This window comes from Choristoneura fumiferana, chromosome Z, assembly GCF_025370935.1.
Source record: "Choristoneura fumiferana chromosome Z, NRCan_CFum_1, whole genome shotgun sequence".
NCBI lineage: Eukaryota > Metazoa > Arthropoda > Insecta > Lepidoptera > Tortricidae > Choristoneura > Choristoneura fumiferana.
The window spans coordinates 35573150-35590531 of record NC_133472.1 but is presented as its reverse complement, the minus strand read 5'-3'; the positions used below and the strand labels follow the sequence as shown (position 1 = coordinate 35590531).

General features: G+C 36.0%; 1 protein-coding gene across 3 annotated transcripts; it reads right to left on the bottom strand.

Moving 5' to 3' along the window:
• Positions 1-1553: 1553 nt before the first annotated feature.
• LOC141439771 (uncharacterized) lies at positions 1554-15577 on the bottom strand. 3 transcript variants are annotated; one of them, XR_012452637.1, is made up of 5 exons: positions 14469-15577; positions 13887-14390; positions 13725-13806; positions 8065-8117; positions 3493-3506 (listed from the first exon to the last, which is right to left on the bottom strand). XR_012452637.1 is itself a non-coding variant. In XM_074104161.1 (4 exons), the coding sequence occupies exons 2-4, from the start codon at positions 8103-8105 to the stop codon at positions 1897-1899; spliced, it is 426 nt and encodes a 141-aa protein (XP_073960262.1). In that variant the 5' UTR covers positions 8106-8117; positions 13725-13767; the 3' UTR covers positions 1554-1896. The 3 variants fall into 3 exon arrangements, 2 of the variants coding, with proteins under 2 accessions (XP_073960262.1, XP_073960253.1); XM_074104161.1 differs by lacking the exons at positions 13887-14390; positions 14469-15577 and adding an exon at positions 1554-1950 and having other exon boundaries at positions 3176-3506; positions 13725-13767; XM_074104152.1 differs by lacking the exons at positions 13725-13806; positions 13887-14390; positions 14469-15577 and adding exons at positions 1554-1950; positions 8518-8753 and having other exon boundaries at positions 3176-3506.
• Positions 15578-17382: the final 1805 nt, after the last annotated feature.

Here is a 17382-nt window from a genome sequence, read left to right as displayed (position 1 = left end):
TAGTTCACTATCCACTTATGTAGGGGAAAATTAACTCTTTACATCTACAGATGTAAGTGGTACGTACTCGTATTTGTAAAGTGATACTTCACCATTATTAGGAAGATTCACTCAAATTTCGATACATTTTTACACAAAATCTTATGCTTTCGTCACCATATTGCACCCATCGTCTGCCCTTTAATAATTTTAATGTGATCTGATCATGATTTCGAAAAATTCATGAAAATCACAGATGATTAGAAATTTTTGATGCCTTAATTGTGGAAATAAATACGACCCCCTTCACTTTAAAATAATCCAGCAGCAAAATAACTTATTATACTCGAATAAAGTGATGCAATTGACAAAAAAAACGTACAAAATATGAAAGTAACAATACATCTAGCGTCATTATAGTAATAATGCAGTTTTTTTAGGTCTTTTAATACGTATAAGTCGTAAAGAGTGAGAGAGCGCACGGATTTTTGAATTAAGTCACATCTTGTGGTTACACCGTAATTCTAATGTAATAGCGTGAAATGTTTGCCCACGAATTCTTATGAATGACCATTCTTTTAATAAAACTAGACAGGACGGAAGGAACAATCGAGACCAAACGATTTTTTAAAGTCATTATTAAATTTAGATCCACTAAGGTAAATGTCCGAGTGCTCGACACGCTAAAGCCCAATAGAGGGCACCCTGCTATCATCACTATTGCTAATGACATAAGGTTAAAGGTGCCAACTATGGGACAGTGACGAGCACTACTACTAAGTACTCGTTAACTTAAAAAAAAACAAGCGACAGTTAAATTAAACCTGTCATAACTACTAACTTATTTACCTAATGGAAATAACTGCAGTAAATTTTTTTGGACTCTTGTTTACTGAAAAACATACAGACAAGTTTTGTTGCTGGAGAGATGCTCTACAGCAGGGGTCGCAAACGCGAGGCCCGCAGGCCGCATGTGGCCCGAGACCTATCTCATTGTGGCCCACGACAGTTTTGTAATATCACTTATAGTACCTCCCTACAGTAGATAACTAGGCTAGATTTCAATTAGGTACAAAATTATCTTACAAGTTCAGTCCACCTTTATCTATTTTTTTCACTATGTGGCCCTTGTCTGCCAAAAGTTTGCCGACCCCAGCTCTACAGTAACTACAAATTCAGTTTATTGTACTCTCGCTCTATTGAAGTAATTTTTTTTGAAGTAAGTACTAATTGAGTACTTATATATTGTGTACCTACATCAACATCAGCTGTCACGCGTGGAATTCGGATATCGCGCGCTGTTCCCCCGGGAACTGTGCATTTTTCCAAGATAAAAATAGCCGCTATGTCACTCTCTGGCTCATAAACTATCTCTATGCCAATAATCAAATATATAAATCCAAAGACAGACAAACATACAAACACACAAACACACACACTTTCTCATTTATAATATCAGTACGAGTATATGGATAAATCACAATATAAGTATTTAAACAGTGGGATACTCCATAAAGCTATGTTTGAATGAAAAAAATCTGTCAAAAGTTAAATATTTTATTGGTCCAGTACACACAGTTTGGCACACTTTTAAAATTGTGGGCAAATTTTTTATCAAAAATATCTGAACACGACTCTATTGTTAACGGCGTAGAAGCGTGTTCAGACATTTTTGATCAAATTTTTGCTCACAAGCTTATGAACTCGACTATACATTGACATATATTTTGGAGCCGTAACAACATTTTGTACATTATTTTTAATACTAAAATTAGATCAGTTATTTTAACATAATTAATTATACTATTATTACAGCATTACTCTTAAAATCTTATAAAATAAAATATGTACTTATATTTTCCTCCTATTTATCAGTGGCCAAAGAAGAGAGAAGTGTATACTAGCATCATAAATTACTTAAGAAGTATGGCTGTCTCCTTCCCGTTTTGGCTTGACGTTTTTCGGCGCTATCTGTAAAAACAAAAAATATAATAAAATATTGACTACTGTATACAGGGTATTCGGCACATGGATCGTCAAATTTTTTTGGCATATTGATGGGGTGATTTGCTATCTTTTCACCCTTGGACCTTGGGTCCTATGGGTCACGGTTTTGGAGATATTTTTTATGATAATTGATAGTCTCAACGGGACATACGAGATTTTTTATTCCACAAAATTACAAAAAATAAACAAATTTTGTGAAAAAAAACAACTTCAAAATTCAATTATTAAAGAACTAAAGACAATGAGGGGCTACCGTTTTCGCGCTCACCAGTTGGCGCCACTAGAGACAAAGCTCCTGCCTGAAGTATAGTGGTTAGTCTGTTATTACAGCCGTGAAAACAAAATTTACATTTAAATCATATTTAATACCTTAAAACCGTACCATAAAAATATCGAGCATGCCAGTGTTGCATAGTCCTGTTTTGTTCGAAAAAAAAGAGAGGAAAATGGTTTCTGAAATACGAAACTGTCTCAAAACACTGTCATTTATTGCCCCTAACGCATATTTGCCATAATTAATTTTAGGTATTGCGAAATATTCACAAAATTGTTTTAATTATAAATAAAACCGTAGCTCACCCAAAAACAGTGAGATTAGACATTTCAGAGACCACTCGCTACACTAGCGCCTCTAGCGGTGAGTTCATACGCGATAGCCCTCATTGAGAGCTTCATTGTTTTTTTAAATACTTCTCTAGCTTATGAGTTTTCTAACAATATGCTACACATTGTAAAAAAATAAATCTGAGTCAAATTACGGGGATATTCCGTCAAAAGGTCGGAAATGGTTCGGAATCAGCGAGTAAAACAACATTATTCGTAACGCATCGGAGCCCCATCGTACCCAATCGTACATCTCGAAATACTATTAAAAAATGGTGAAAAAATTCTGTTAAATTTCAAAAACGATTCGAGTAACTAGACATTATGGCTCTAACTATTAATTTATGCTGGAGATAGAGGCCTTTTACGACCCTGTGACCGTGTGTAAAGCTTCCCGTGCGTAACGACCTGGTGTCCGACCGAAAGGATACTAAACCGAAATTTCGATTCCACGCCGAAATATAAAGCCAAAGCCAAAAGTTCGTTTGGGCGCTAAAACCACTATGAACTTTTGAAGATCACTCAATAACAGCTATAGTTGCCAGTGTCACTTCACACTTCAGTGTCAGTTAACACTTGTACTTACTAAGTTCCTCCTGAACAGCGGAATAATGTGTCGGTTGGGGATGACGGGCACGTCGTGTGGGATACCGGGCACGTCCAACGGGTCCAGCGGCACGTCCGGCAGAAACTCCGGGATACCTATGCCGGGTACCGGCTGGCTGTGCTGCCCGGCGCCGGGGTCGTCATGGATATGCATAATGTTATGGTGGAAATGCTCATGTTCTTCGGACGGTGAAATGATCGGCTCATGCTCGTGATGCGTGTGATGATGATGAATAGTCTTGTACACTGTGTGAACGTGTTTTATTTTCTTCACTTTATACGGCACGTGGATCACGACCTTCTTCTTGCGCCTGTGGAGTTTTAGGACGGTTATTCTTACAGCGCTTAGAGACATTATTAAAAGTAATTAAAACCAGTACAGGTCAAAAATTCAAGTCAATCTGTCCCTCGATTTAGTGGTAACGCGTTCGTTTAGACAGTTGATATTATGTTCCTAATTAGAAAAATTTAAAAGTTTTATCAGTTCATATCTGTACAATTCTACGTGCAAGAAAAGGCTTAAGTTTTAACCTATACCATGACTGCCTGACAGCCTGAATCATCGAAGCCAGAAACTCTAAATTTGATAGATGTTATATTTCCTTGAGTAACAAAAAGGTGCACTAAAGAGATTTTCCAAAAGTCCCACAGGATAGAAAACTAAATTTTTGTATATTTCCATAGAATAAGTATATCGTTTCTTGATGTAAAAGAAAACTTATTTGCCTATAGAAATGAAAATATTATTTACTTACTGTAAATAATATGCATATCCTACTAAAAATCATAATAAATCTTCAGATATTTTCAATTTTTTTTAAGTTAAGTAAACCTTTCTTAACGCCTTATTACAGCTTGCTCTATCAAAACAAAATTATATAATTGCTATTTACAAATCTAATAATGTCTCGGTCAATTTTTAAGGTTGATTGTATCATTATGAATGCTCTATTTAAACGCCAAGTTAAAATCGTTTGTCAAGTGCTCAGTTTGTCGAAGTTTTGATGTTAGTATTATAGTAGCTAGTAGACCTGCATTTTCCTAATAAAAGAATAGTACAGTCAAGGGCATAAATATACAGTGGTGGACCAAATCAATCATACACTTATAATTTTATCATTTTAGGTATTTAGCCCGAAGAATTGCGAAACTAAAGTGGCAGTGGGCGGGGCACATTGCTCGCTGGACTGATGGCCGATGGGGCCGGAGAGAAGGTTCTCGAATGGCGTCCGCGGACCGGGAGACGAGCTGTCGGTAGGCCTCCAACAAGATGGAGCGACGACTTGGTTAAGATCGCGGGATCGCGGTGGATGCGGAAAGCACAAGACCGGTCTGAGTGGAGAGCCTTGGGGGAGGCCTATGTCCAGCAGTGGACGTCTTTCGGCTGACATGATGAGGTACTCAGGGTCGATATAGTCCCAAGTTTCTTCCAGTGAATTCAAATAAGAATCCTTATTAATTAGTTACTTTTGTTTTGTTAATTTTGTTATCCAAATAAGACCACAAAAATTCTCAATCGGGTTGAGATCGGGCAACAGTGGCGGCCATTCAAGCTGTTTTATGCTATTTGCCTTGAAGGATGCAGCTCATATTTTAACTGTGTGCTTTGGGTCATTAACTTGTTGAAATACATACCGGCCCTCCAAGCCACATTTAAGCACTGAAATCTCTAAATTTTCTCGCAACATGTTGACATAATCTTTAAAGTCAAAGTCAAAAACCTTTATTCAATTTAGGCTATAACAAGCACTTATAAATGTCAAAAATATCTACCACCTCTGTTGAGAAGAATCCGGCAAGAAACTCAACGAGGTATATATTTTTTAACAAATTTACAATATTATTAAATGATATCTATACATCACAAGTATTTAACACAACTTTATTTTTAACACAGCACATTATTGCATCAATTCGAGATAAGCTCCGCTCCAGGCCATGCAAATGAGCCCACACCATAACATTGCCCTCGCCATGCTTTACAGTTTTTGGATGTTTCGTTCTGCTAAAGCTTCGCCAGGTGTACGCCACACCCTAAACCGGCTTTTTGTGTTGTTTGTGTGAAATAGCTCGAATTTACTTTCATCCGTCCATAATAGTGACTTCGAGTACTACAGTGTGACGAAATTGACATAAAAGTTGTGTAAGAAAATATTTTTAAGCTTTTCGTGTAAGTGTATGACTTATTTCATCAAGCACTGTATAGGTATATACTATAAATTCCCAAGACGTCAAAAATATCTATACCTACATCTTTATGCCACTAACCAAGAGTTCGATGTCTACATAATATACTTATTTGATGTATGTGTAGCTGTATAAATATTTATGCCCTCGACTGTAACTGGGCGATCAAACTTCACTTGGAGATTACAATAGTTAAATCGTATTTTTTTTAAACTCTAGACCTCCACTTTACAAGTCCAACACTGTATCGTTGAACCACTACTCTAATGACAGGTCTATCAAAATTACCTATCTTATTGCTCGTGATAATTAAATATATAAAGAAATAAATACATATAAAAGAATTGTTCGTCTCAAGATACACGAATACCTATGATACAGGTTCGAATTAAAAAATCGCCAATCAACGTTACCTACACATAATCGTTAAAAGTGACAAATAATAACGTATGTTTTGGCAACATCACTACAAACAAGTATCAAATGTGTGAACTTACATAAACTCAAGTACATATCTCTTAAAAGTAACAGTACATTTTATTTTGAAAATTATCTTCTTTTATAATAACTTCACTGAAAAATACAAATATTGGAACATAGAACCTCCTGCTTTTTTGAAGTCGGTTAAAAAAAGGATAGCTGAACTAGTTAGGCTACTTGACGTTAAGCCAAAATTTACTAATTAGGAACCAAATTAATGCTAGGTAATATGCAACATTGATTTTGTAAGGCATCACCTAACTTTTAGCTACTAGTAGGCCTTAGTTTTGTAGTTACACAAGTTATATTACAAGCAACAATTTTTCTTGTTACTGTTAGCAAATCTTTTTTTATGTTACTACCAATCAGAGCAACTTACAAGATATTAAAAAAATGATCCGATTACAGAATCCGATTGACGAAGACAAGGTAAAACATGCAAATGTAGTTTATTATGGTATCCATGATCCACCAATTCAAAATGCCAGGGACCGTTTTAAGCAATACCAACTACTTAGTTATTTCTTCCAGATTTAGACGCTCATCTACTTAAGCATCTATTTAAACATCACGCATCATGTGCAAAGTGCTATAGGTAGAGTCATTCACGATGACGCGTGCTGTGGTTCTTATTACAATGTCATTAATGTCTAGTTTTGACAAAATCACGCGTCTTCATGGATAGCACTAGGTATAAGATCGTAAAGTTATTTTCAAGACTGCGCTAATAAAATAATAGATGCACTGCGAACGGCGTAGCATCAATTGGATTTTTAGCAGGAGTTCCTTCACTATGCAACCTTTAATGGAACTACTGCAATATATTTTCCACTGTTCTACCTTTACAACTGGGGAAGGCAAGAACTTGTAAAGGAACAAAAGTGAAAAACAAACGCTACAGTTCCGTTAAATGAACTACAATGAACAATCCCATCAATCAAGCAACGCATAAAAATGAATGTAGCATTAACATACTCACAACTACACGCTTTTTACAACTAACAAACATAATTCAATCACGGCAGTGAAATTCTAAAAAATAACCAATTATTAGAGTGACAGAAATTTCCCCTATTTTCAATAGTGATCCAAATTACCAACGCAGTCGTAGCTGTTACGTATGTTACCGAAACTTCTCGATTTTATGTAATAATGGATTTCACGCGCGATATTGTACATCAGAATACCACTTTATAACACGCGACTACCCCGTTAGTACGAATCAATTTTATAACGTCTGCTTGTGACAGTATGGTTGTTAATCGTCTGGTCGTGTGCATGCATAGACGCGTTTCCGCCGTATGCGTACGCGCAGACCAGCAATTTGGCGTGCGCGGTGTTTACTTGGATTTCCGACTGCCGGGCGGCGAGCCGGTAACTATTACATTAGCCGTATTTGGTAAAATACATAGTTGCTATCTAACCAACTGTGATGTTCTGTGGAACCTTTTTACAGAAAATGTCACAGTAAAATCGCATTGCCGGGCAAAGACAATCATTATGACGGTTACTGTCAAAATGTTATATGAAGGGTTAGGAATCAAACGGTTTGAAAGTACTTAAAATAGTATTGATGAATTACCGAATTAATAGTATGCGAAGGCATTGGTACATAGGTAATTAACCTAAAAATAATTAATGCACTACCGAAGAGAATAGGATTTAATATAACTTAAACATAGTAAAGTAAAGGCAAGTATAGTACAGACGACTCTATTGTTAACGGCGTAGAAACGTGTTCAGATATTTTTGATAACATTTTTGCTCACATGTTTATAAACTCGACTGTACCTTCAGCCAAGTATAGTAAAGCAGTATCATAAACTCCAGGGCTATTGTGCTATATTATGCTCAAAAATAACAACCTCGACAGCTCCTATGTTTATAATGGCAACTGTACTACCCTATTACCCAGAAATAGATCGAAGCTAATAGGAAATTGTTCATCAGTAGGTACAATTAAGACTAACAATAACTTATTAACTACCATAGACGCACATCAATCTTGGGGAACTAAGAAAGTGTTCATACAGACAGACGGCAGTACCTAAATGCGTTTAAATAGAAAAGTTTTGTAAGTGCAAATATATTTTGGAACTTGATAGTCATTTTGATGGTCCACTGCTACACCGAGAAGTTTCCAAAGGTACGAAATCAACGTAATTAATTAAAATGTACTTATTCCAAAATGAAAAAACTGACCCTTCAACTTCGCTAAGAAGCCCCGCCAGGAAGACAGCCATACAGAACAATAGCTGAAAAGAAAAGTAAAACATACAGTAATTAACAAAAAGCTTTATATTGAAGACTAGTTTGCTGAAAACTGCACTCTTTTCTTAATTTTTTTTTGAGAGTTTTCTGTTTTATTATCTACAAGATTCGCTTGCATAATTCATTATTCTAGGCTGTCCATCGTAAGGTGATTGGTATCGTGTGACAATTCGATGACGATGAGTTAACAACACAATAACAATACCTTACATCAATTAACCCCATCACATATCCAATAATCTCGAGTCGAATCTCCGACAAGATAAAAGATTGCTAAGTAATAACTCGCATTAAACTAATCTGTATAAAATCAACAAATGCAAATGCCTTACAAATCACCTACACTCGAATAAAAAAGTGTGAACTGGACAAAAACTCACTCACCACTGCTCGACAATCCATTATTGTGGGTCTATTGTCAACTAACAATGTAGTGGAAAGCACAACTCAACATATGTAATATTCTCAAACAACAAAAAGTGCCCGGAGAAACGTGCGAAACACCGATCAATAAGCGATGCGCGGGCGGCTCCGGAAAATCAATGCACTTTCCCACGATAGCGCGAATATGATGCACTCCACACTAACGATAGACACACAATGAAAGCCGATGCACCTGCTTATACTTTTATATGCCATGCATGAATGCAACCCACGAACACATTGATCCCCTATTCTCATGCACTTGCATTTTTCGTCCCGTTTCAAGTGCGAAATTGTTCATCACGCTATCTCTTTCCATCGTTGTAACTCCGGCGGGATAAGATTCTTCTAGAATGTTTTGCACATAAATGCAGTATGCAACTTCCGACGGGTAGGGTTTTCCAGCTTGTTCTACATGTAAACTTTGACATAAACGGATATTGTAATTAAAGCTTTTGAAACGCTAACGCGATGGTTAAAAATCACTAAGGGTGCAGTTTTTGAGTCGTGAGCGGCGAAAATACGCGCCTCACGTTTAAAAAAAAATCGCTCGTCTGGCTCCACCCGAATAGGTATATTCGGTGCTAGTTTTGAAAACTGACATAGGTAACATAATAATCATTATCTGATGTTTTTGATATTATAAGCGACTGTATAGTAATATATGAATAAAGAAACAAACGGAATAGCTATTCAATAAACCACATGCTTCCAAAATTAAACAAGGTGTTTTAAAATACGGGTAAATACTGAGCACCAATTTAGTTGCTTAAAATAAACATCGCTGTAAATATTAACAATATTTTATGGATATTTAACGTTTTTATACATCGGCGATTTTACAAAGTGCTCCGCGTTAAAAGCGTGAGTACCTAGTACCTAGGTATATTTTGCGGAATAAAAATGCCGATATATATGACTGATTAGTGAGACCAACCCACCCATCTGTTAATATATCCAGATTTTAATGTAACAGCGAAGCCTAGTATTCAGCGTTACCACAATCCAGGCATTTTGACACCCAGAAGTGGCACGGCCAGGCTTGCTTCAGCAATTCGTCTCAGCAACATTTTGTGGTGTCGTTGCGCACAGCGTAAATGATTGTTAAAAGCAATATCATCAAATTGCAATGACGCAAACCATAAAATAGGGCTCGATTTCAAATCTGTTAACTTGTTATAATCGATTTTATTATTGGGTTTGCACAATTCATAAGATGGATAGTAATAAACAGATTTTTACGCAACCTGACATTAGCATAAATAATGGACTATGAATGTTTCGTATTATAATAATACCTTTAGACTTCAACTTACGGGACTTAGGGCCTATGCAAATTGCATTTTTCCGTCCACGGAGTATTTTAAATTGTTTGTAACGATGCACGTTTCCTGAACGCGCGTATACGACGCTAAAATTCTTAAAAAGCTATAGCTATAGCTAATAGCACAAAAGGGATTGAATCTCGCGCCTAAAAATACGCCGTGTGCATTGACCCTTAATGAAGTAATGATATTCAATGTAATGAAGTGATGATGTATTATTTCGACGTATTGGCCACGAACAGTCGAGTTCATAAACTTGTGAGCAAAAATTTGATCAAAAATATCTGAACACGACTCTATTGTTAACGGCGTAGAAGCGTGTTCAGATATTTTTGATCAAATTTTTGCTCACAAGATTATGAACTCGACTATAGGCAGTTCAAAACAATACATTTCTATATTCTTTGGAAGATAACGAAATTAAATGTTGATATGAACAACTTTATGAACTCGACACAATAACAACAATTGAAAAGAATACATTTCTATATTCTTTGGAAGATAACGAAATTAAATGTTGATATGAATTCTTCAATTACTTGAATGCGTTTACGAAACGCGAGTAAGCATCACAATAACAACAATTGAAAAGATTTCTTATTTCTAAGACTTTAATTTGATTCGTTTTCTGCATTCTGTTTGGAAAGAGAAATACGCTGATATTTTTAAAATTTTCCTACGATTATTAATTCATTTATTACATTTTTTTTAAGATGTGTTTATTCTAAAAGGGCATAACTCCAAAACTACCACACAATAGATCCATTACTTATGACAGCTCCTTTTTCTGGTGAAAAAGGCAAAGGAAACATATCTATTCTGTCGTAGTGTTGACAAATTAAGATATATTTTGTAAATTTTTTGTATTTTTTTAAATATGGAGAAAGAAGCTATAATAAATATTTTCCCATGTTCGGGAGGAAAAACTCTTGCGATTCCTGTAGTAATTTACAGGGGTAAAAAAAAACTTGTCAATTGTTATAAGAATGGGAACCATTTGATTCCTGACCCACCGTAGAATGCTCTCACAGTAAGTGTCATATTCAAGGAGCGAAAATCTTTGGAGCGAAACCTTGATGCCGGTGACAGCCGTATGACGTCAAGCTTCATACAGAGTGTTTTTATCTAGATTATAGATAATCACTAACAACTTATTGGCCTCTTTAGTTACGGATATTTTATTGACACTTGAGACGGCCAGTACTTATTTATAAAAACACCCTATATGTCAATTTGCGTCATAATGACGTCACCGGCATCAAAGTTTCGCTCCCTGGTCATATTGAATTCCCTTGTCAAGCAAGGCGATGTCACTATGACTTTTTACAAAAAGGTTTCGCAGTGGGCCACGATTCAGTTGGCTCGATAGTAAATATATTATTAATGATAATTTGAAAATATCTGGTATGATTTAAGCCTTTACTTAACACTTACTTTGCAAATATGACATTAAGTATACACTGAGGATAGTGAAAACGGCGTTGCAACGATTTGTTCTTTATATTACCATGTAACAAGGTAATGTACACGAGCTTGCCATTGTACATACATTCATATCAATTAGTTCGCTGTGAAAGTTTACATGAAATCTCGACTTTTTAAATAAAAAAATGCTCGCGTCAAGTCTTTGTTGTCGCGGGAGCGACATCGAGTAGAAATGAAGCATTGCGCTAGTAAAAAATACCTATGATTTTAGTCTACGGTTAAAAACTATAAAATATTTAGGTATAATACAGGATGTTTGTTAATGAGTGGATAATCCTTGAACGACGGATAGAGGCACTTAGGCATTATAATAGTTATAATAGGTTTAGTAAAAGTTGCACGGCTTCCAAGTTTTTTTTTAGAAAATGAACACCCTTGTTCAATGTTTTGGTCATACTCGTATCACCATCTTAAGCTATTTTTTTTAAAAAAAATATTTTACTTAGTCAATATTTTTCCGCCGCTTCCACCCGAGGCAACTGGAGTTCTATGGGGGAGGCCTGTGTCCAACAGTGGACGTGCTACGGCTGATATGATGATGATGATGAGATGATGAATCGTACATGAAAAAAAAAATACACTACCGTCTAGTTGCCATGTCAATTTAGAGCAGACTTTAAAATACTAAACATTTGTTGGTATCACTAATAAACTTTTCAAAAAATTATATTTTCATCGTCTCGCTCCCTTGGTCAGCCCTCGCTATTTTCTCCTTAAAAGTCCAAATATCTCGGAAACCGTACCACTTTTACTAAAACTATTATAGCTTTAATATAACGTCTTAAGTGCCCTCTATTCATAGTTCAAGAAGTATCACTCATTACTCATTACCTAACACCCTGTATAACTAGTGTTTACCCAGGGCTTCACACGCTTAAACCATGAGAGCCACAGTTAAATTACAATTTCGAGGTTTTACTAAATTTCCATGGGAATTCCCAAAAACTACATCGTGGTTTTCATCGAAGAAGAAATTAAAAACAAACCTAACGGTTGACATTTCGAGATTTCATCCCGATCCCGTGGGGCTACTGTGTGTTATTCCAGATGGCCATCTATCTGCATACCAAATTACATTCAAATCCGTCCAGCTGTTTAAGCCTGAAGGAGTAACAAACATATGTTTCTTATTTAGAAAGCTTAAATCAAAAACCCACAACTTCACACACCATCATGACATAGTGTACTTAGTGTACTCTTACCTTAATTGTTTTTTCGCTACTTTATATACCATCGTATATAATTATATTACCACACTTACACGATACATATTACTACCTATTACTAAATAATGCAAACTGTACGTTTATTTTTAGCATGCGAAGTTCTTTTTATTGATAATGTAATGCAGCGTAACTTCCTATGTGGTACATTGTAAAAATTCTATTATGTACCTGTGTACTTTTATTTCAACAAGAACATACGTGCTCAACCCACTAAGTAGTAATAATGTTATCGCGTAATAATTTATGTAATGAAAGTTCCAATAGCGGTTTATTTTTCAGCACGTAAAAGTGCAAAATAAAAAACTTTGTTGAAGCGCTAAATTTGTAAAAGATGTCACCCTGGTGGCATTTGAAACATGGTTAAGTATACTGATATAAAAAGTACTCAGAGAATGTGTATAAACATTTACAATGTCGTGAATTTAAAACCAAGTTATTTACGCAAAATGCTGACTGAAAAATGTTTCTACAGTATCAAGGAATTTTTAAATCACACATTTGAAGAGATGCATGACAAGATAATGTAGTTTAGATTTATTTTAGTGACATTTGTTTTATTTTACTACGGGGGAAATCTATTTAACAATCCATGATTTTACACATTATATTCAGGATGATTATGACATTAATATGACAGGAATGCCTCGAACACAATTTTATTAATATTTTTTAAGTTGAGTATTTGTTATCGACTGGGTGACTAAACAGATTTTCACATGCCTAACTTGGCTGAACATGTCATGGGAAGCAATATACTACGCATAATATAATACCTTATCGAACTATATGAATAAATAAATATTTCCTTTCATTTCACTAGAAACAAAAGAAAATAAAACATCTAAGACTGCTTTGCGGTGCCGATAACGGATGATTGTCGGGAGCCCCGAGAAGTTGCAGAGTAGGTAAAGTTTAGGAAACATTAATTAATTTACTATATCTGATCTTGAGAATGTTGGTGCTTTATTATTAGATTGATGTTATTATGGTTGAAAATACAACGAAATACCATGAGGGAAAGTAGGTAGATACGGCCCACTTTTTTGATCGTCTTATGAAAGCTCTATCTTGTGCATGTCCTAGAATAGGACTAACAAAGTACTGTTATATTAAAAACATATTATAAACGTACGTGAATTCAGTTTGCACTATTTTCCTAAATCCATATTAGGCACCTTTCTCGTTAATCTTGATTTACTCGACCGAATTGTAGGCTGCAATAGGGACATAAATTAAAAAGTGGTAAGTATTTCAAATATCAACATTTGAATCAAAGGCCACCTAAAAACACCACCTGTGTATTCTGGAAATGCTTCCACAATCCGTACCTCAGTTCCCAATCTTCAAAAAAAAGAGTAGGCTTATTCCACGTTACATGATGATGTCCTAGATTGTAATTTTGCACCAATGGTGGATTCAGTTGAGGGGCTTCCTTCGCCCTCCGTGCAATTATTTGATTGACGTATTGGTATAGGACCGGGGCCTTGTGCACCCAGCAGATGAGGGACATAACAGAGATGACAATAGCGTGCATCCTGTAGCGACATGTGGCGGAAAGGTTCTCTCCATTCAATGCGAAGTCTTGCATCGTCATCATCATGCAAGCCGCTGCCGCGGCGGTTAGACCGCAAGGCACTTCCAGGATCATGCAGCAGACCACAGCAAACAGTGCTTTAAGGTTAACACAATTTTCACAGTGTCGCATTACAGCTTGAATAAAGTACTCGTGAAGCTTCTCCCTGTGACGTCTCATAAACGCTTTGTCACTGCTGTCATAATCTCCTATTTTTAAATGTACCTAAAAGAAGAACACATGGTTGTGATCTGCGTGTTTAACAATACTTCACGTAAGTAGTGCTTAGACGTAAAATCTGACCTGTGAAAACTCATAATATAATGTAGGCGAAAGTAAATAAGGTGCATTGAGCTGTCTATCTAAAAAACGTTGAAGAAGACGGCAGCCGACAAGACTATAAAGTGCATTGGTAGAGCCAACTAGGTAGCTCAGCACGTAATCAAACAGACCTTCTCGAAAACTTTCACTATACAACCCCACTTTGTAAAGCTCTGCGGCGTAATCTAATAACGAGGAAAATTCTAAAATGTCGTCGTCATTCATGCTGACCATAGAGAACCAATTCAACATAGTGGTAATAATCGTTAAGCGGTGTTGATTGGGAGCCCTCTCGAAAATGCGGCGAAGACACACCTCAAATCCTTTCCTCAGATATTTATAAGCAGACAACCTGTTTTCTCCTTTGATTATGCTGTTTGCAAAAAAATCTAATAACCGAGTAATAAACGGTAACAGTTTGTGTTTTTCCAGAACTAAATTATCACTTTGCAGGAGTTCATAGAGCACTCTCATGCGATGCCTTGCGGTCTTCACGTCGTTGAACAGCTCGTAATGTATGTCAGTGAGCATCAAATTGAACACAATCATCTCAGAGCGAGTGAAATAAAGGACCACTTCTAAAATTTGTAAAACGAAACTCTCGTAAGGCCACAGCGCTACATTTGTGAAAAACAAGAGCATGATTTTTATTGTCGCTTCACTGCGTTCCGGTAACAACATGTCCATTGCTTTTTGAAAGACATTTTCCGCCTTAAGAAATTGTCTTTTACCACTCCAGTGAAAATACTTCGAGGTTAATCTACTTAGTTTCAATCGCATACCAAAGTAATAAATGAGTGTCAGACCGCATAGCAAAACTTCATCAAAATTTGCTTCTTGTAAATTTTGGCGATTTGTCTGAGTTAAAACACTATTTAGTTTCGTTATAGACTGTTTTTTTTGGCGGTGATAAGCAGAATTCAGGTCCATGGGCATATATGAAAGGTAGAGCTGGTTGATTTTTTCTTGGAGCGCCACTCCAGAAAGGACATAATGTTGTCGTGTGAATCTATGACCTAACATAACGTTTAGCAACTTAAATAGTATTACTTTATAAATCTTATTGCTTAAGCTCTGAATAAAAGAGCAACTGTTGCGCAATACTAGACGCCAATAATGACAGATTGATTTTTGATGTAACTTGGATCTAACTTTTTGACAGCTCCAGAAAAAGGTCATATATCTCTCTTCAGATTACGTCTATTCCCGTATGATTCCCGTAGTCTATTCCACTGTCTTGTTGTACCATAGAAGTGTGAAGTTTGTACCCTAGCGTATTGCAGGTTGCATCCCAAAGTAAAACTCAACCAATCCTCCAGGGAATCTGATGTAAATTGTGGTTTAAAAATTTACTTATGTAAATCCGGTAACAATACAATAATCTGGTAGTAAAATTCTGGTGTTCTAGCCAAAATTATCTCCGCAGGACGGAACTCTTCAACGGTTAATCTCATCTACTTAATTGAAATTCTACATGCATCTTATTAGGTCAGTAACTCTATTGGATTTCTATAACTCTACACTAGTATTTTGTACTTTTTAGAAGAAAATCAATAGGTACCTACTGTCAGTCGGTATTACATAAATTATGTAAATAATCATGCTACACGACATGGCTAAGACATTGCGTATTACATATATATGTTACGGGATGTGGACTTGTAATTGGCGTATGTTGCATTTGTAACTTTTAGATTGTGCACAGAAAAAAGGTATTAAAAAACATAACCTGCTTTTAAGTAAAGTGTAAGCTATAATTATTCTACTACATATTCTGAACAAAACTACTTTCAAGTTTTCAGTTATTTAATACTAGCTGGTGCCCGCGGCTTCGCCCCCGGTGTGGTTTTTTTTAATCTTCTAAATCTTCTTTAATAAGAACCTTCTCCTGACAATAGCAAACACAAAAAAAAGAATAGCGAAATCGGTCCAGCCGTTCACGCGTGATGCCGTGACCAAGGGAAATAGGGATTCATTTTTATATATATAATTAAGAAGATAACCAGTGCGCGTACTTATAATTTTCGCAATTTATAATGTACCTAGGTCATTTTTGTTATTCATAACATAATTCTCTCTCCGTCGAAACCATATTTTTTTAAAATTGTTAAATGATTATCTTGTAGAACTCTATAGGTTAGGTTAGGTTAGGTTTGTTTTATAACAATTTATGTATTTAGGGGAAAAAAGTTAAGAAAAACTATACATATGACAAAAATTACATTATTAATTGTGACAACTATGAGAGTCGATATGGACCCAATATTAACAACTGTAGAAATTAAGGTCGCGCGTAGTTGGCAGTGGTTCCGCAGGCTTGCTCCATCCGTCACAGCCACTTACTTCGGACACCAAGTTCCCGCTAGTTTGCGTAACATTCTCCGACGTGGTAATGGAACGAAATCACGGCTTACGAATAAACAAAGCTTACTGTAATCGATTACGCAACAGGCGTGGGCAAAACAACATGATATGATTTATATCAGAGGAATTGCACAATACGAGTACACGCATAATAAGTTAGGGAAAATAGCAATTATATCGTTCTAATTATTTAACGTGATGCACTTGACTGGAATCATTCAAGAAGGAGGTTATCAATGAATTCGATTGTATTTTCTTTAAAGTTACGTTATCCTTTTGGCGTGAGTAAAACTGTAATTTTAAAGTGTCCCAAAGTAACGAATGTCCCTTTTATGGTAAGTATACATTTTTGGACCATTAGACTGCACCCTAGACTATTAATTATTACACCCTAGACTATTAATTTTTGACGACAGGATGGCCAAATGGTTAGAGAACCTGACTACGAAGTTTGAGGTCCCAGGTTCGATTTCCGGCCGGGGCAGATATTTGTATGAATAATGAAAAAAAAACGAATAATACGAATGTTTGT